Here is a 19,798-nt window from a genome sequence, read left to right on the forward strand (position 1 = left end):
CGGGAGGGACGCGCTCGCCCGCGCTCTGTGCCGGAGGAGCAGGGCGCGGGGCAGAGCTCAGGGCGCTGTGGTGTGTGTGTCCCGGCCGGGTGAGCAGCGGGCTCTGCGCCTCCTCTCCCCAGGGACGCGGACCCTGGCGAAGAACTTCGCTTGTTTAGTTTGGTTGTTGCAGAGCTGTTGTTAGCGCCTGGTGATTCGCCAGATATTGCACAGGTGCTTTGCCAGCAATTGCATATTGTCCTAGGTGTTCTGCATGTGATGAAGGGTCCATAGTCTGTTAAGCCTCTTCTGCTGAGGTTTCCTTAGAAATTAAATTACAGATGTGGCTGGCGCCTCTCTTCTTTACAGATGTGGCTGTCGCATCTGTTCTGTGTAGTTTATTTTATTCATTTATATGCTCTCACGTATTTATATTGTCTGTATCGAAGGAAATAACAGCATCGCGATTCAAATATTTTACCCTATTATGTAGTTAAGGAAATGTAGTCGGGTTTGAAGTTGGTACGTGACATTACTTGTTTTAAGATCTTGTTTCCGATAGTACACAGACATTAAACCAAACGCTGGAAGGGCTGAGCAGGACCAACACGGAGCATACTCTGCCCACCGTGCTGTTTCCTAGGATTCCCTTTTGCTGCCCGTGTCTCCCAGCCGGTGCAGGGAGTGCCTGACTGCTCGCACGCACCAGCATGTTTTGCCGCTCTGGGGGTTGGGCTTCCTCCTTCTTATTTTCCTATCACAGTCAGCTGTTCAAGGTAGCACATGACATTCTGCCCGGATGGGTTTTCCCTTGGGCTGCGGCTCGGGCTCGCTGGAGCTGGGTTTGGCTCTCGCCTGCCCGAGCAAGTCATGGAATCATTGAACCATAGAATCATCAGGGTTGGAGGAAATCGCTAAGATCATCAAGTCCAACCAGCATCACTGCCCAGCGCTGCCTGTGCCCCTCGAGAGGCGACAGACAAATGACTCTGGAGCTGGACAGCTTTGTTGTGCCTTAATACCCGCAGTGGTCAAGCAAGGGGAGGGATAATAGCAGTGGGAGGGCACAGACAGTGATTTGAAATGTAATTTAAAGCTCCCTGAAAAGGCTGTGTGTGAATCAGTACAAACTAGTCGATTTTGAGCAAAGTAACTTGTTTGTTCAGCTTGAAACAGTTTCTTCCCTTTGCAAGGCTATGGTTTGTCTCTAGTTTGCATAGAGATTTACAGGTGGAAGTAAGTAAGCTGTCAAGAAATTAAATAAAAGGTGCCTGTACTTATTTCTTAATATGTTATTTGGTGGTTTTTTAATGTGTTTTCAGGTGGGAGAATGGTGTGTATAAAGGCAAGAAACACAAAAAGAGAAATATGCCAGGGTAGCTTAAGTAAACGAATGCCAGTTGCAGAAGGACCAGGGTGAGCAGAGCCAGCAGCCCTGGGGACAGTGGTGTGGGGAGAGCTGCTGGGGAAGGAGGGGTGGCTGACTCCACACTCCATCAGCAGTTACTGTGCACAGGCTCTGTCTTTCCATGGCAGTTTTAAATGTTACCTGGGTAGTGCCAAAGACACCCCACCACCCTCCCCACGCACCTGTGTGCACACAGGAAAATCAGGCTGTGTTGGTTCAGGGGCTGTACGAGACACATAGGCAAAAAAAGTTTATGCCCTTTCACTTTGCTTGGCTTTGCTTTCTGCCCTGCTGGGCTCTTCCAGGGCTTCAGACAAGTAGATGCAGGGTTCTGTCATGTAGCAGAAAACACACACTCACGTGAAAAAATAATCAACTGAGCAAGCAATGACTTGTGAATATTTGCAACTTATTTCATTCTGGACATGGTTACACCGTGTGGGTTAAATGTAGTTCTGCTGTTTGGGCAGTTTAGTTAATGCTTCCAAAATAGAATAATACTTTTCTTTACCTCCAGCTAAAACTCTTCTCTCACATGTTTTTACTTGTTTCTTGCTGCCTCTGTGACAATTCTCCTGATGCAGAAGGGGGAAGTGTTTCTAGGCTGCCATTGCAAAGTCCTTCTGTGCAGCTCAAATGCATGAGTTGTGTGTAGCCTTTAAAACTCTCTGCTTCAATTTCAACATTTCAAATTTAGACTTAACTCCCTGAGCATAATAGTGCCTGGACATAAGCTTTCTGTAGAGGTGTATCCCTATGGACCTTCTGTGGCAACACAAGCAGTACAGGAAGGTTCAGTTGTTCTCAGAAAGCCTGTGATGACACTATCTACATATTTCTTCTGCGTGGTGACTGGTGGGTTGGGCTGATGTCTCTAACTGATGACTGATAATCAGATAATTTCTTGCAGACATGTTTTAATTCATAGTAATTTTCGTCCTGTAGATGGAAATACAAAGGAACAATTGCATCAAGAACTATCTGCCTTAATTTTTCATGTGTTTTGTTCATAGTGTCAGTAATAACACTTCTCTTATGTGTTGCCTTTAGACTTGTAATACTTTTTACGGATGAGTTGGGGCACATCTCCCACTGGAGAGCCATCGTGGCAGGAAGCCTGGCTGGCATGGTTGCCACCATCGTGACATACCCCACAGACGTGATTAAAACACGGCTCATCGTGCAGAACCGACTGGAACCATCTTATGAAGGAATTCTTCATGCTTTTTACAAAATTTATCATCAAGAAGGACTCCTGGCACTCTACCGTGGTGTTTCACCAGCTATACTGGGTAAATAATAATGGGGGGAAATCACCTCATTGCCTGTTGTTCGTTGCAGCTATGTAGGGTGTTCATTTGCTCACTTGATTTCAAAAACAAATAGGAATATTTTCCTGTAGAATATGTGTAGATTTACAAGGCACTGCAATACTGATCACCTCTGCTGCAGCTTTTTTGCTTCAAATTATGACCAAGTGCATAGCATTTTATGTGTGGTTAAGTGTTCAGCAAAATACCCTTTTCCTATTTTACAGGTGATCTAGTTGTGCTTGGATGCACAATTTTCACCATTAAACTCTTAAAGATATATATGTGTGTGTGTATATCTATAGATATAGATATATATACACACACTTTGTTCCTAATTCCTGTCTAGGTGTGAGTGTCTCCCAAGCTGTTGAGTGAAACCAGTGTGAGCCGTGCTGTATAATTGATGTGAAAAGTGAAGATTAGTTATATTTTATCTTCACTTGAATTGACTTTTTGATTATTTATTTACTCTCCATAGCTTTTGAAAATGCTATTTAACTTTCAGTCCACTTCTTCACAATATGACTTTATAAAAGTGCATAATAACAACAACAATAATATTATATTTATAATGATTTAAATGTATAATCCTGCTATAAAATTGATGAGAGCATGAGACAAGCAAAAGAGGACAGAATATCCCTCATCAGCTTGACTGAAGAGGCAGCAGTGTTTACAAGTGCTAGGGTTGGGTTGGTCTGAGAAAGAGCTTGTCACAAAAGAGAGAACCTGGAGAAGGAACTGACCTGTCATGAGACTAAATCAGCTGATTATTCTGCCAGCATGCACATTTTAGTGTGTAAATGTATGTCTCTATCAGTACATCTGGATGCTACACATGGGTGTTCAGTGGTAAACCAGGGACTAAAGAGTAAAGTTCAGAATCTGGATTGGGTTTGAGGAACGTAAACTGGTAAACGTAAATTGGTGTAAACGTGCAGTGGCTCCTCCCATCTCCCTAGGTTCTGTGGTGAGCAGCTCTGTTCAGTGTACAGTGTGTTGATATGAACCTGTCTGGTTTGCTTTCTAGGTGCTGTCCCATTTTCTGCAGGCTCACTCTTTGTTTACATCAGTCTGGACAAAGTCTGGCAAGAACCCATAGTTCACTTCACTCCTCTTCAGAACTTCATAAATGGCTGTGTAGCAGCTGCTGTGGCACAGACACTTTCTTTCCCCTTTGAGACTGTCAAGAGAAAGATGCAGGTACAGAGCATTCATGCTGCCAGTTCTTTGTAGCAGTTCTCATAGCTGCTTGTTGCAAGAGCCTGCAACAAGACTAGCCAGATGTTCATGAGTGCCACTTTATTTCTCTTACCAGTAGGCTACATAGACCTTGGTTTTGGTTTTGTTTGTTGTTTGGGTTTTTTTAACGCCTGGAAATTACTGCGACAAGTGGGTTGTTACACTTTTAAGGTGGGTCCAAGTACTATCATGGGATATATGTAAGCTCTCAGACTCTGTGTCTGTAGCTTTATTTCTTTCCTTTTTCATAGCAATTCTATCAGATTCTCCAAGTTCAGAATTGGCAAACCTTCAGAGAAATACTGGCTGAAAGTTTTCCAGCTGAAGGAATCCAGTCCCCTTGGTGGTAGGCAGGATGAATGAGATCCGTGTCATTTTCAGAGCCTCTGTGTTTGCCATTTATGCCTCACCTAAGTACTGGCAACCACAACAAACCTGCACAGCAGGTATTAAACCTGAAGGGTTAGAAGTGTCCTTGTTCTTATTTCTGACTCCTCTGGTTAACAAGTGACTTGTCAGCTGCTGGTGATGCTGTTTTCCAGGAGCATCAGCAACACAAGAGTTACTGTATCAAGCTACTGTATCTTGCCGAGCCTTTCTTCTGAAAGTTTAGTAATAATGATCTAAAAAATCCACAAAACCACAAAACAACCACTACCCCACAGCTTTCATCTCACTGACATAATTCATTTGATGATGTTGACTCTGCGTTAGAAATTCATCTATAGAATGACAGTGAATAGCTGTCATTGTCTGGTGGTTCTCTGGGGAATATGAAGGTTTTTTTCAGCCTAGTTCATGGGGCTGCAGATTTATGGGAAGCTCTTGTGATCTTATTTTTTAAAAAAAGTCATTTGCTGTGGCAGCATTATGTAGGTCCCTGCCCCCTTCATCAAGTGGTAGCCTGGTTGGCAAGTCACAAGGTAGCTAAAGGTCAGTGAAACTGTGAATTCCCCTCTTCTGCTCCCCAGGTTCCCTTTTCCAGGGCTCAGATGCAGTGGCACAGAAGCTTTCATTTCACTCTCTCCATCTCATAACAGAGGATTTCAGCAAAAAAAAAGTAATGGCTGAGACCAGCTCATGTAGCTAATGTGTCCTGGAGTCAAGCTTTAATCTGAGCCCTTTAGTCAGGTGTCTTTTAAAATGCCTCAGGTTAGAAAGAGATTTCAAGCATGAAAACTTGATAATTTTCTTCAACTGTATCGGTGGATCTAAGAAAAACCAATACTCCTTACAACTCATCTTTTCCTTTAGGCTCACAGCAATCCTGTTGCCGTATCATGTAGCTAATGTGTCCTGGAGTCAAGCTTTAATCTGAGCCCTTTAGTCAGGTGTCTTTTAAAATGCCTCAGGTTAGAAAGAGATTTCAAGCATGAAAACTTGATAATTTTCTTCAACTGTATCGGTGGATCTAAGAAAAACCAATACTCCTTACAACTCATCTTTTCCTTTAGGCTCACAGCAATCCTGTTGCCGTAGAGAAAAAAAAGAAAAGAAAGGCATCTGTTTCCCTTTCAATATTTTCTGTCCACAGCAGCTCTCGGCTGCGACAGGTGTGCTGTCGTGTCGCGCTGTCGCGACAGGCCCCTGTTTCGTTTTCGCGCCACCAGGCGGCGCTCTGCCACCAACGGGACACAGGTCACCTGATTGTCACTCGCAGAAATCAGGGAACTGATTTATACCCTAAATGTGTAGGAAGTGCAGATGCTGAAAATACTGGGCATGGGAAAAAAAAAAGCTAAACAACAGAGAGGGTTTTTTTTTCCTCTTAGATGCATTGTAACAACTGAATAGTGATATTCCGAGCTCAGAGAAACACCTCCTGTTCAGTGATTTTTTCCAAAGGCATGGGAGAAGACAAAGGTGTCTCAGAAGGACTAGCTGCCAAGGTGTGAAATCCTGTTTGGTACTGGAAGTTACATAAATCATCAAGGGTTGTCCAGAACAGAGACTTGTTGAAAACTGCACCCCAGCTGACACTGAGAGCTCATGGGAACTCATGCAAGGTCATCCAAGAAGTTTGTTTTCACAGTTAGCAGCAGAGTATGGCCCAGCTTTGCAGGGATCAGCTCTGTCTTGTGCTCACCTGCCCTCCTGTTGAGTTTGTGGGGTGGTGGTCAGAAGAGAGAAATGTGTAGGACAGCACCAGAAAAGATGTCATGCAAAGGTATCTTGAGCCTAGAAAGGGGGAGAGTAAAGAAAGGGGGAAAAGAGCTTCAGGACATTTCAGAGTTCTATAGAAGGCAGAGGAGGAGATACTCCTGATCACAGTTTTTCTCAGACATCTTGTTCTGATCAGCCTCTATTCAGTGATTCACCTTTCTAGCTGATAGAAAGAGGTGTGTACCAAAACACTCAGCTACTCCTGGGCCTGATGTGTGCTCTGCAGTGCACATAGGGAAGTGCTGGCTTTGTTTTGAAGCGGTGAACACTGGGTTTGTGCATGAAGAGGAACCCAGCACACTGTGGAGGTCAGTATCAGGTTCCTCTTCCCTCCCTTCTGTCCTCCTGATCTGACAGATGGAGGGGGTATGTTGCCAAAGAAGGCTTTTCACTGAACTTAGTGGTGATGGGGAACCAGGGAGTTGTAAGGCTTCAGAACTGGAGAAACTAGGACACAAGGCTGTCTTCTCTCTTCTGTGATTCTGGGATGGAGTACAAGCCTGAAACCAGGACATTCAGTTCAGATCTTTACCTGATAGGCTAGGCAGTCTTGGAAGAGTTAGCTCCATCCATCTCCTCATCTAGACAATGCTTGAATTGTTTGCATAGGGTAGAAAATGAACTCTGTTATGGGAGGAAGGATAGGGTGCTCTTTTTAATCTCTGTTGTAATAATTTTGCTTCATCCTTTCTCATTTTACATACCTGAATCCTACACTTCTGACGTCAGCTGCTTCTGTCACTGCCATCTGTGGGAGTAGGAGCTGACTGTCAGTGAACAATTCTTCCTCTGTGTTTTGGTCATGATTTATGATGTCAGAATTGCTCTGTAACCATGGATTCTTCCCCCTTTGCTGTCAGAATTATCTCTCCCCCATTTACTATTTTTTTTACAAAGATGCTGTGTTTGCTAAATATACTTGAATGCTTTTCTTAAAAGAAATGTTAATTAATATGAGTGAGTCTTACTGAATATGTGAGTCCTCTGTGTTGTGCTTGTCCTAATTTTATTCCTTTGTCTTCCTTTTTTCACTTTGCTCCTGATTGGCATGTTAGAGAATTCAGAGGTACTGTATGCATGTTTTGGCATGGAAATGTGGCTTTTGCTGTGCATCTGTAGAAGGGGATTAGTGAAGGAGAGGGTTATTCAAAGGCATGTTCTATATTAAATGTTTTCCTGACTCACTCTTATGCTGTATCCGTTTTTAAACAAAACTTTACTGATCTTTATATCCTTCTGACTGTTATTCTTGGCTTCCCTTCCTTACCTCACAGTATCATGTTCTTTGTTAAATCCAGTTCCTAAGTGATATTCAAGTTCTGCACTTGCAGACTTGCATACAAGAACACTCTTTTCAGATTTTTTTCTACCTGCAGCAGGGAAATATCTTCCTATGAATGAGTCTGGCTCTAAGGAAAGTGCTGGTAATGTTTCCACTTCCCCACATCATCTTTTTGCCTGTGATAACCTTCATAAGTGCCTGGTGGACTGAGCTCTGGCATTTCAGTAAGGGAAGATGAATTCAGAGCTGTTACAGGCTGTACATATGATTATTATTAGAATGGCACTGGTCCCAGGCTATGTGTGGAACTGAAAATCTACAAACATGCGAGTGGTAATGCAAACCCAATACCCAAGTCTGACACTTCCCTCTGTGCTCATGAGGCCCAGAGGTGGGGTCAGATACCCCTGAGTGGCACTTCTCAGCCTCTGTTCCAAACTGACTTGTGACTTCAGTAGTTTTGTTAGGCAAAATGCACAAAGATGTCCCTAAAGTTTCACAGATACTTCACCAACTGTACAGTTACTCTTCACCTGCTTACAGGAACAAACTTTGCATGGTTTTCAGAAGCTCAGCCCTGTCTCCATATTTTGAAGGTATAATTTGGTTTAATGTATGTGACTAAAACTTGCCTTGAACTCTCCTTCACCAGTAAATGCTACTCAGGTGTAGCTTTGCCATCAAACACTTGTGATGTAGAATAAAGCATACTATTAGTATACTGCAGGGTTCAGCACATTTTTGGTGCTGACTGCACTGCATCCTCAAGCTGTGAGGACACCTCTCTGGGGAAAGCATTGTTAAGTATTGATCTTTCTGTTGTAGAATCCAAGCTTTGAATTCCCTTCACTCCCACAAGCAAACAGGCTCACTGTTCTTGGTTAGTGCAGGCTGTTGCCATGTGTCACCCCGGAAGTGACCTCTTTTCTGTAACAAAACCAAATCAGTTTGGCCTCAGATGCCTATAAATCTGCAACATGCTTTGGGTTTTTTGTTGGGTTCTTTTGGTTCTTTGGAATGCAGGATGCTCTGCAAGAGTGAAATATGTTGTAAATTATGCGAATGCTAAGAGTTCTGAGTAACCTGGAGAAAACTAAGCAGTCATTCCCTTGGTGAGGTAGCCTGTTTAAATAAAAGCCTCTCTCTAAAAGTAGTACTGCTATTTAAGTATGTATTTAAAATCAGTCCCCTAACTATCTTACTTGCAAGGTAAACATCAGTCTAGCAAGAACCCAGTGGCTGGGTTACAAACAGTTTTGAAAAGGAAAATGATACATGTTCCTTCTCCCTGCTGAGATGAAGAGACAGTGCTCCTGCTTTGCCTACACATGACTAAGTTGCAGAGTGCTCTGTCATTTGGGACAGTCACTGGGCTGGCATGGCAGCCTCTGGAACCTCACAGCTGTGATGCCAGTGCTGGTGGTGAGATCTGTGTTCTTGCCAGCTGAGAATATGAAAGTTATTGCAGTCATGACCTGGTTTAAAAATAAGAAATCCTTTTTGGGTTACGTGATTCACACGACATCCCGAAAGCATACGTGCTCTGAGACTTTGTGCAGGGAGACCCTTTAATAGTGAGTGGCATGGGAGCCTTGAAGATTTTCAGAGATGGAGCCATTGGACCACACAGAGTAGAAAATTCCATAGCGTGGAAGCAGATAAGGAACAATATTGCTACTTCTAGTCTGATCTCCCGTGTAACTAAGGCTTATACAGTTGCTAGCTATCTTTGTCCTCACTCCTAATAACTTTTGATCTTACTGTTCTGCTTCAGCTAAACTTGACAGAAGAGTTGAGATTTCAGAGATATTACCTCCCTTCAAGTGTTGTGAAAACAAGTGTACAGATAGGTGTAGTACTTTGGAGTCTTATCTCTAAGGGAAAGGCTGCAGGGTGAGTTCTTACTTTTCTTACTTCTCCCTTTGATCTCATGTTCCCCTTCTTGCTGCTGAGATTCAGGCATCAGCCAGGACCCCATGCCCTGGGTGGTACTTGAACTTGGTTGCAGCCTGACTCCTCTGATTCTTAGCAAATAGGTAATAGGCATCAGATTCTGGTTGTGGTAAAATCCCTTCCTCCTTCCTCTTTTTCGCTATGTCTAAATGCTTTGAGCTACCAGCATTTTTTATTGTTTCATTGATGTTGTTATAAAGATATTTTATACCACTTTCTCTGAAGCTGTTGCAATCTAGTGCCCTACTGCTTTGGGAAGTATTTGGTCCAGTTGAGACAATGCCTGAAAAAAGCTATAGAGCATAACATGGGCTTTGCTTCCATAACAGACTAGTTCAGCTTTTGAACAAACCTCAGAAGCCTTTCTCTTAGATCCCCAGACTTCCATAGGAGAGAAGCATGAAGACTGACTGTTTGCCAAGTTGGAACACTGAGCAGTGTTAGCAGAAAAACTAGATAAGAGGAAAATATTGTAAATCAAGAATTGGACGCAGAACTGGGCTGATCTAACAGTGTGGTTTGCCTTGTGACAGCTCGTGCTATGTCTAGTTGTCTCTAACCCTGCTCATCCAAGAAGCTGTGGTGAGATAATTATGTAATACTCACCCTGAGGTAGATTACAGCAGTAGCTTAGCACTGCAACACAGTGGGCTGCTGAAGAAAAGCAGGAAAACACACTGTGCCCGTTTGAGAAAAGCAGGAAGCCTGAGGGAGGGCAGAATGCTCTCCAGATGATTTTCCCAGACACTCAAGTGCCCACCAAGCTCCCAGCCCTAGATTTGGTAGTGCCAGCTGAGCGTGGCTGCCAGCGTTTTGCAGCTCAGCATGGTGTGAGTGAGAGCTCTTTAATCTGCTTTGGGACAAATCAGACGGGTTAACTCAGCCCACCTTTTTAAACTCAAGTAAGCTTGCCCAGCTGGTGCAGCCTGACACAGGCTGGGTACACTGCTGAGCACACACAGCCACTGTAGCCATCACCCTCAGCCAGGAGATAGTAGTGTCTCTGGAGTGACAGCTGTCACTGTTACCCTCACATGAGTACCTGTGCATCAGTTATACAGGACAGCCTTGTATCGGTCTGTCTGTGCTTAGAATGATGTGCCTGTGATGTGTGAGGTGACTAATTTTGCAAAATACTCCATAAACAGAGCTAAAACTTGATGGACAACTGTCTTCTTTTATATCTGATTTATTTTGATCTGGTGTAAATCCTTACATCATCTGCATAAGGCCAATGGAAGTATGTTCTCTGGAAGGCCTCAATCCTGTGAAAAATTTTCTCTTCATTTCCTACACAGGCAGTAGGAGATGCAGGAATTAGCATTGCTATCCACTGTGTGAAATGTGGGACTGAACTAGTCTGCCTAAGGGTTTGCACCATTACATAAACTAGTGCTGATGTGCATGAAAATGGTGCACCCATTTGTAGGGCTTGAGCTGAACCATCATGAAGCATTTTGGAAACCACCCAGAGGTGCCCATGAAAGGCATTTGCACTGCCTTGAGGAAAGAGTTCTGTATTCTGTATTAAAGATTTTTTCACAAGGTGTTAAAAGCAGGGAAGGCTTAGGTTTCGGAGCAAAGGAGGGATTCTGCAGCAAGCCATGAAAACAACAGGCCTGGTGATAATGTATTTAAAGCTAAGAGTCAAACTTTTGCTCGAGCATTAAGCTGTTTTGCCCACGCAGTGCCATTCCTCTCAGAAAGGTGACATGGTCTGGCCGCAGTTCAGGTTACAGAGGAAAGGACATAGTGTTCCTAGAGTGTAGGAGGGTGGAGGTCACCTGCTCTGCTGTGCTGCTCTGAACCAACTGCATCCTGATAGCTTGTCATGGTTTACCTTCCTACGTGTCTGAATACCTTTGGGTGGACTTTAACCAGGGGTATTACCAAACCACTGACAGAGAATGACTGCTGAGTAAGGCTGAACTCCAGGAGGAAGGATTGATTAGCCCAAGAGAATGCATCTTTCCCCCTTACTTACTTAGATTTTAATTCTTTCTTATTGGAGTGGAATGAAACACTCTGTCGAGCATTCAGCCTTCACTGGAGTGACATTTCTGGTGACTGGAGTGGCATTAACTTGCATGAAAACTGCACTCTTTGTTCTTCAGCTTCCTTTGACCTACAGCTGTGCTTGCCCGTTGCATGTGCCCTTATTAACCCAGACTGTAAAGTCTTCTTATTTTAGCATGCAGATTAAGTGTGAACTCTTGAGCTGTGTAAAGTGTCTTCCTGTACCTTTCTTTTCTCACTTGATCAGAAGTGTAGGACACCTGAATCTGTTGAAAAAACATAAATAACAGGCAATTTTGCTCTATCTGCCATCAGGGTAGCATACCACTGATAGCAGCTATTCACTGTTAGATGGTCTTTCATACTCTGTGCCAGCAGTACTGCACTCTCAGAAAATAAATAGTAAATATTTGTGCCAACAAACTTAATGGACAGGGAAGGAGGGAGAAGTACATGAATTAAGAGGGAAGTGTTTTCAGATAGTCTCTGAAACATGTAAATTCAAATAATTGCAAACCAACACATCCCAAAGAGCAAGTGAAAAGTTTTCATTTGTGCAGGAGAGGGGCTGGGGGAGGTCACTGAAAGGGTCTGTGAGACTAGTTCCTGAAATGGGATTATGGTTTTCTGCCAGTTAACTCATGATGCAGACAGTGGGAAAGATGCTATCTGAAGAGTCTTCAGATAACAATTAACTATAGCAATTAACCTGAGTTTTGTCATGACACTTCACCCTTATTTTGTTTATTTATAAAAAAGGTGAGTGCAGGTAGTTATGGGGCTTTTTTTATACACATCTCTCTTGGGTTTAGATTGTCACAGTAGAACAGAGTGCTGACTTTGGGGATGTATCACAGTGAGTTAGTAGACTTGGTGGCCTCTGGATATGAAAATACTGTGTTAGTGAGAGAGCAGATGGAGCCAATTCTGCATTTGATGTGCTGTAATCATTTCATACCCTCAGAGGTAAAAAGATAAGCAACTTAGCCCCACTACTACTATGACTAACACCTTGTGTCATCAGCACAGGGAGCTGCTCCAGCCTCCTGCGGCATGAGACAGCTGTAGTGGGGGGAAGGAAGTCTTTGCATGTGTTCATAACCAACAGGTTTCCATGCAGCAGCCCATTGCATCGAGGGGTGTCAAAAAAGAAAGGAATTCGAGCTGCTTTGAGGTGTGTGAAATGCCTCTGTCATACACCTGACCTTTTTGGTATGAGATTAGCTGTTTAATTTGTATGTCATAGTAGGTTTCAGGAAAAAAAAAAAAAGGTAGAGAAAGTAATTTGATCTGTTTTGTTGATTCCATTTTCTGGCTCTGGTGCCATAGGGTGGTTGTGAGGATTGCAGTGTGGTGGACATGCTTAGATGATGAAGAACCCCCCCAAAACCCACAGCTATTGTTTTTGTTAAAAACATTGGGAAATGAAACGCCTTTGTAATATTTTTTCTTTCATTGATGCATTTTAACTTTGTTCAGCTGTATTCCAAAATACTGAAGTTTTAACTACACACTGATAGAGTGTTAAGTTTTCCTTTTTCAGTAAGCGATTCTGAAATTCTGTGGACAATTGTTATTTAAGTACTGTGTGTAGGGTCCTAGAAACATAGAATACAGGAGAAAGACTGGTAACACAAACTTCACTCGAGGCTGAAGTCTTGAAAGTGGCTCTATCTGTGGTGAATGTTACTATAAATAATTTTCCAGTAAATCTCTTAAGAGGTCAGTGTCTGTGGGCAGATTGGAAATCTAGGGTTTGATTTACCTGTTCTTTTTCAACTGTCTTCTGGAGGTGTTTACTGCATGCAGGATCTTGCTGAAACCCGCACCGTGCTTGTCCCTGTTTTGGTGTTGTAGGCAAGAGTACTGTAATCAAAACCTTTGAGATGTGCCTTTGCAGTGTATACAGTAATGAGGGGGATTAAGTCAAACTCATGCAGTTAATTCTGGCAGGGCATGCCCCACCCACCACGAGGGACTGGAAAAGGAAGGGAATTGCATGTTAACAGCATTCCCGCCTTCCTGAAGCGTTTCAGAAACCTGTCCCTCTTCACTCCTTGGCTGCCTATCACTTTCTTTACCAAAAAAACTTGTGGAACCTGATCAACAGCCCAGAAAGCAGAACAGGGTTTGGAATCCAGCTCTCCTGTGACTGCTGTTGCATTTTTAGGGATATTTGCATCGTTTGAGTGCTCTTCTAAGCATCACTGGTGCTAATATCACCTTTCTTAGTGGAACTGGTTCTTGAAATCTCAGTTGCAGCATGCAGTATCTTCTGCAGTACAGACATGAAAGTCTTTGTGCAGGAGTTTCTCAAGGACTGTGCATTAAGGTTTCAAAAGTTTTTTTCTCTCTTTCTCACTGTTGGATTTAGCTATTGCTTTTTATACCGTAGCACCCCTTAAGTACAGGCAGGCAGACAGCTGAGCTTCCTTGTAGTAAATGAGCATAAGTGAACATGTCTTGACCCTCGGCTGTCAGACTGTCTCCATTACCTTGAACTACCTGCAAAGACAGGGCTGGAAATGCTGTAAAATCACAACAGTTAAATCCCATAATGTCTGCCTCTCTGAGTCGTAAAACAGGAAAGCTGTGGGAGCTTGCACCACAGTTAGGAGTTGTGGTAACAGCTGTAGCTCCATGGAGTTTGCAAGGCCAATGTAAGCACAAAGTGGGTGAGAAATTAAAACAGTTGAAATATTTTCTTCTCCACAAATGTGATTCTTCTCTTACTTATCAGGTACACTGTTGAGAAATTTCAGAGAGAAGCAAAGGCTTCTGTTCCCTTCCTCAAAGTGTAAAAGACCATGGATTAAATCCTCAGCCCTACTCTTGTCTGGGGCAAAAGAGCCAGGACATGATAAAGGGGATCCAGAACATAACAAATGAGGATGTGGTGGTCTGGGATGATCCAGGGTTTTTGGGGTTTTTTGTCAGCTTCTAAATTTTAACACTAGACTTGCCAGTAATGTAAGAGAATGCAACAACATTTAAACTATTTGATTAGCAATTTCTCTTACACACGTAGACCATGCGGTTTGATGTTTGCATTTCCAGCATCTCAGTTACCAAGTACTTGAAATATTATAGCTGAGGCATCTAGAAAATGTCATCACCACTTGTCAATTTATGAGAGGCTTGTCATAGGCTTAGCAGCTCTGAGATGCTCTAGGTTAGTCTGTCCAAGGAGGGAAAAATTGCTACACTACATAGTGTTTCAGATCAGTTGAGGGATAATGTTACCTGTATTCATCAATCAGTTAACTGTACAGTCCCATTTTTATCAAACTTCTGCCTTGAGGTGATCGGTTTGCAAGTGACCAGTCTGCATCCTGGGGTCCCCACACAGCCCTGACTGAGAAGTGTCACTTGTCATGTGTTTGAGTGAAACCTGATTTGCCGATGCAAAATAAACCCATGGCTGCATGTGCACAGATGGATGAGGATGGGATTATTCAAGATCAGGTTATCCTGTCTGTGCTAGCACAGTAGGAGATTAATGAAGAAAGGATTTAGCTGTTAAAAATTACCAACTACACTTCTTCCATGCAAACAGACATTGTCTGTACTGCAGTTGGAAGTGTAGCTGCAGCCCAGCAGGATGCTCCCAAGCTAACTTCAACCAGTCCATATCAGCTGAACACACTGATGTGGAGTATGGGCACCAGCTGGTCACCTGCAGCCCTTGGTGGGGTGTACAGCTCAGGCTGAAATCTGTGTCCTCCTGGTTCTGCTGTGCTGCTGCTACTCAGCCTCTGGTACAGTTCTCCCTTCTCACTGCAGTGTGGGGACAGCCTCAGGGGCCAGAGTCAGGTCAGCTGGTTCCATCAGTTACAGGAAGGCAGTGGAGGACATCAGGGATCAGCCCCAAGCTTCCCTTTCATAGGTGTTCAACTGCCAAGGATGCGAAATATCTCTCTCCAGACCTGAACAGCTGGAAGACATGGGGCTGATGTGATATGTGGCTCTGGTTCGGATGGTTTGTCTTCACAAGGGTGGGATTTATTTCTAGTAGTGACATGGCATGAAAGGAAATGCTGTGTGAAATTACTGTTCTCTTTCATAGCTATCAGAGAGTGAATTCCCTCCCTTTTTGGTTTTTATTTTAATGCAAAAGAGCTGATTGTTTTGGAAAGAATCCAGATCAGTCTGGTGAAACCTGGCACTGAGTGTTCCTTCTATATCAGAACAGAGAAAATAATTAATTACTTCATTTTTTTTCTCTACTTGTTCTAAATCCCCCTGGGTGTCTCTTGAACAGGCCCAGAGTCCTTGGCTTCCCCACTATGGAGGAGTTGATATCCATTTTACTGGCATGGCTGACTGTTTCCGGCAAACCGTGAAGATCAAAGGTGTGCTGGGACTTTGGAGTGGTCTCACACCCAGTCTGCTCAAGGTGAGGTTTTGCTTTCATCCCAAAGACTATCCTGAAGTAATCAAGATACACTTTTGGACAGTTGTGGTTATAAACCTTATGACATGCCTCTGTACTTAGCAGCTTAGAGATGAGAGAGTCTGTGACAGAGCATGTATAACCTCAGACAGGTTATAAACCAGCCTTGGAACCTGGTTTGGTTGTATTTCCCCAAATGTAAGCTTGGCTTACAATAAACTTGAAAGTCACTACTTTCAAGTTTATTGGAATGTTCTTAGAGAAGGGAGTGCTGGTAACACACGAGGTAAGGAATGGATGGGGGATTGCAAGTGATCCACTTAGGACAGCTAAACAAATTCTGCTTCTCAGCTGAGCTCCAGTAATTTGACATGTTGTACTGAGCTGTAAAGAAAACTGTGCTTGTATAAGCCACTTCCCCTGAAGTCCAAAGCAGTACTTTCAGCCAGGTATCTCATGCTCTTGTATCGCTTACTACAGCCCTGAAAGCACAAAATAAAGCACAATAGTTTATACAAAAGGTCATTTAGTTTACATAAATACATTTTATAGTGCTGTGATGAGGATTACCTACATGGAGTACTACAGGTCAGCTAATGAGTTCTAATTGAATGACAGTGTGATTGATTGTGATGGCCTGCCTGTGCCTGCCCTACCTTGGCTGGTACAAAGCCACATGGCACTAGAGCTGCTGGTTCTGCGTGGGGCAAAAGAAGGAAAATGTTCAATCACTCTGTTGTGTGTAATAAATTCCACGTTTCCTACTGGGATTTGCTGAAGTTGCTTAGGATGTGCTTAGGTATTTGACAGGTTGTGATAATCTATAGGCTAGCACAGACCTTGTTATAATTAGTTACGTACTGATAATAAACTCCTACTTTTAGCACACTGCAGGTGCCAGCCTAGTTTGAGGTGAGACTCTGACTTTATATAAATGAGGACAGGTCTGTTAGCAGATCAGATTTGAAGTCCTAGAAGTTTCCTTTTTTAAAACATCTATGCTAAGAATGCCACTAGTGAGTCTAATACTGTTTTTAATCTTATATTGCTTTTTATTTATTTTGGTTTTTTATCAGATTGTCCCATACTTCGGCGTTATGTTTAGCACCTTTGAATTCTGCAAGAGGGTCTGTTTGTATAGAAATGGTTATATTGAGTCTCCTCTAAATTACAAGCTAACTCCTGGCGTGGACCAGAGCTTGCAGCCTCAAGAACTGAGAGAATTGAAGCGCCACCGAAGGGAAAATTTTGAATCGAGGAAATCAGCTCTTGAAAACTGACATCAGAGTGTCCATTGCAGACATACAACTACCTTTCTTAAGGAACTTTGCAAGAAAGACATGCTGAGCTACAGGTACCTGCGTGGGTTTGGTACTGAGACACCTGTGACAGGGAAGGATAAGTCTTGTATTTCATTTGCTGAATGGATATAAACAGTATGAGTAGCAAGCGTATACTGAAGAGAAGAGATGCAAAACTCTATACTATTGGAACTTGAAATTACATTCTTCTAGGTGCTTTTCAATACTGAATAGCCATTTGAGATTAAACCAATTGCAGAAAGGCAGGAGAACTGAGATAAGAGTATAAATGGTATCTTCAAGGACATTGAGAAAATTCAAATGGATTTTTTAAGCAATATGAGGTACCAAGCCAGCCAAAAATGATAAACCGACTAGAACACATGCAACATGCAAGAATTTCTACTGAAATCTCCAGGGTTTTTAGTGATATTCTGTGGATGTGGCATTCTGCAGAGCCAAAACCAAGCTCAGTTCAGTGACACTCCCAAATCCACTCCTCAGTTTTTGAGACTTACTTGAGAATAATAACTTTGTGTGAATCTTGAGCATAAGGATGAAAATGTGCTGCTGCAAGTGTGCTTCTGCTAAGAGAGAACTGTAACGTGCAAAATGGACTGCAATACACTGGAATGTTGCAAACAAGTGCATACTAGAAAATCTTCCTCCCTTTCTGCTGTGTTGTGGCTGCATGTGTGAATTACTTCACGCTTTGAAAGACAGCTCTCCTGAGGTTCTCTAACTGAAGTATTTCCTAAAAAATGCAGTTCCTAAATGTGTTAGATATTTCAGAGCCACAAGCCTTGTCATGTTGTTTGGTTATTCTTAAAGCTCTATTTTTATATTAGACCACTTTTTAGTTCCTGTGCACAGACCTAGGCCTATTGTGCTGCCCAGAACGTACCACCAGAACAGCACTGTGCACACCACCTGTGATTTTTCCACTTTCACTGCTGTGATCCAGGAGCTGCAGACAGATCCTGTGGATAGGAACCTCTCTGCAAGACCACTACGTTCCTACCAGTGCCAATGCAATTGATAGGCCTCTGACCAGCCTTGGGAGCTTTTGGACAATAAAAGATCAGCTTGGTGTTACACTTGAGGACCTGTGGTATTCCTCCAGTTCCTTTGTGGAGAAGTACAGCTATGGAACAGCCCCATCCTGGTGCCTTCTGATAGAAAACCCAAACCCCGTGTCCCTGTGGGAAGGTGACTGTGCCCCCTGCAGCATGTCCTGCAGGCTCAGGCTGTGGCAGGGTGGGAATCACAGCAGCTCAGGAGGGTGTGTGCACGCTGGTTCTGCTCCTGCCAGCACAGGGTTTGCTGCTGCTTTACACAGCTCCTTGTGTGCATTTTTAAACCAGTTGTCCCCCGATGAGTGGAAATAAGCAAACCTCAGAAACTGCTTGGTTAGGATAGGTCACAGTGTGATGAGGCATTGGCAGATCCATTCAGGTACAGTCTGTGAGTGTGGAGAGGAATTTGCAGAAAGATTTGGGATAACTGTAAGACCCACCTTGCACCTAGAACTCATTGTTGGAGTATCCTACAGCTGAGGCTTTGCAGTATCTCTGTTATTGGTCTTGCTCCATTCTGGTGCTTCATACTGGTTTTCTTCTCAGAGAAGAAACACAAGCATTGATAGCAAAAACTAAGATGGTAGAGAGCAGATCTGGTGGCTCATGCATCACACTGAGGTTGTAAGTGCTTTTGGCTCTAGTCAGCTTGCCTAGTGAACATGTTTTTCTGTGCCTCAGCTTCCCCATCTGCACAGTACAGGTAGTAGTACTGAGACTTACTTGAGGTGTATGAATAAGGAAATGTGACTTGTGTGTTGGAGAGGAATGGATTTCTAGAGTGCCCTTACCTTGTCCAAGTGTACCTGCCTGTTTTGTACTAGTATTGTATTTCTAAATAGATTTTAAAGATTGAACGATGATGCATATGTCTGATCAGCTCTTCAAACCTCCTAAGAGTCAAGTCAAAAAGTTACCTCTGACTTGTTTCTGATATGCTAATAACACCTTTGTATTGTAAGGTAGTCCCACAACTTATAAATCACTAACCTTTTATCAACAAAGCCTCGACTTTGTGTAATCACATCTATGCATGATCAATGCCCCAAAGGGTATCGCTAAAATATTTAAGACAGCATCTAAACAAAGTGCTTCAGCAGTGGATCACCAACATCCAAAATGGTGTATGAAGGTGAAGAACCAATCAATCATAGAATCATAGAATTTTAGGAGTTGGAATGGACCTAATAGATCATCTGGTCCCAACCCCCTGCCAGGGACACCTCTCCCACTGGGCCAGGTTGCTCAAAGTTTCATCCAAGCTGGCTGTGAACACTGCCAGGGTTGAGGCATCTATTACCTCCGTGGGCAACCTGTGCCAGTGTCTCACTACCCTCAGAGTAAAAAATTTTTCCCTAGTATCTAACCTAAATTTTCCCTCCTTCCACCTGTACCCATTGAAGGCTAAAGAGCAAGGCTAAACTCTTGGGTAGGCGAAGTTTCACTCTGGTGACATCTGGATGCAGCTGTGCAATAAGAGGTGACGGGTGGTACCCGGTGCGGCATGTGTCCGTCCGAGCATCGCAGCTGACAGTGGGAGCAGCATCGTGCGCGCAGGGGGAGAGCGTCCCGCGGGGTCTGAGCGGGAATTTCGGCTGAGCTGCAGGAAGATGAGGTGCGGGGCTGTCGCTCGGGCAGGCTCAGCGCGCTCCCGTGCTGCTGGGTGATGGCA

The 19,798-nt window shown here is 43.4% G+C and overlaps 1 protein-coding gene across 1 annotated transcript; it reads left to right on the plus strand.

Annotated features, from left to right (window-relative positions):
- Nucleotides 1-2,400: 2,400 nt before the first annotated feature.
- SLC25A43 (solute carrier family 25, member 43) lies at nt 2,401-17,183 on the plus strand (the record flags this gene model as incomplete). The annotated part of the gene is made up of 4 exons (XM_009074325.1): nt 2,401-2,679; nt 3,731-3,903; nt 15,618-15,752; nt 16,826-17,183. Coding segments are annotated over 4 exons (791 nt in total), but the record flags the coding sequence as incomplete, so codon positions are not given.
- Between the last annotated feature and the right edge of the window lie 2,615 nt (nt 17,184-19,798).

The sequence above is a fragment of the Acanthisitta chloris genome, unplaced genomic scaffold, assembly GCF_000695815.1.
Source record: "Acanthisitta chloris isolate BGI_N310 unplaced genomic scaffold, ASM69581v1 scaffold34970, whole genome shotgun sequence".
NCBI classification, from domain to species: Eukaryota; Metazoa; Chordata; class Aves; order Passeriformes; family Acanthisittidae; genus Acanthisitta; species Acanthisitta chloris.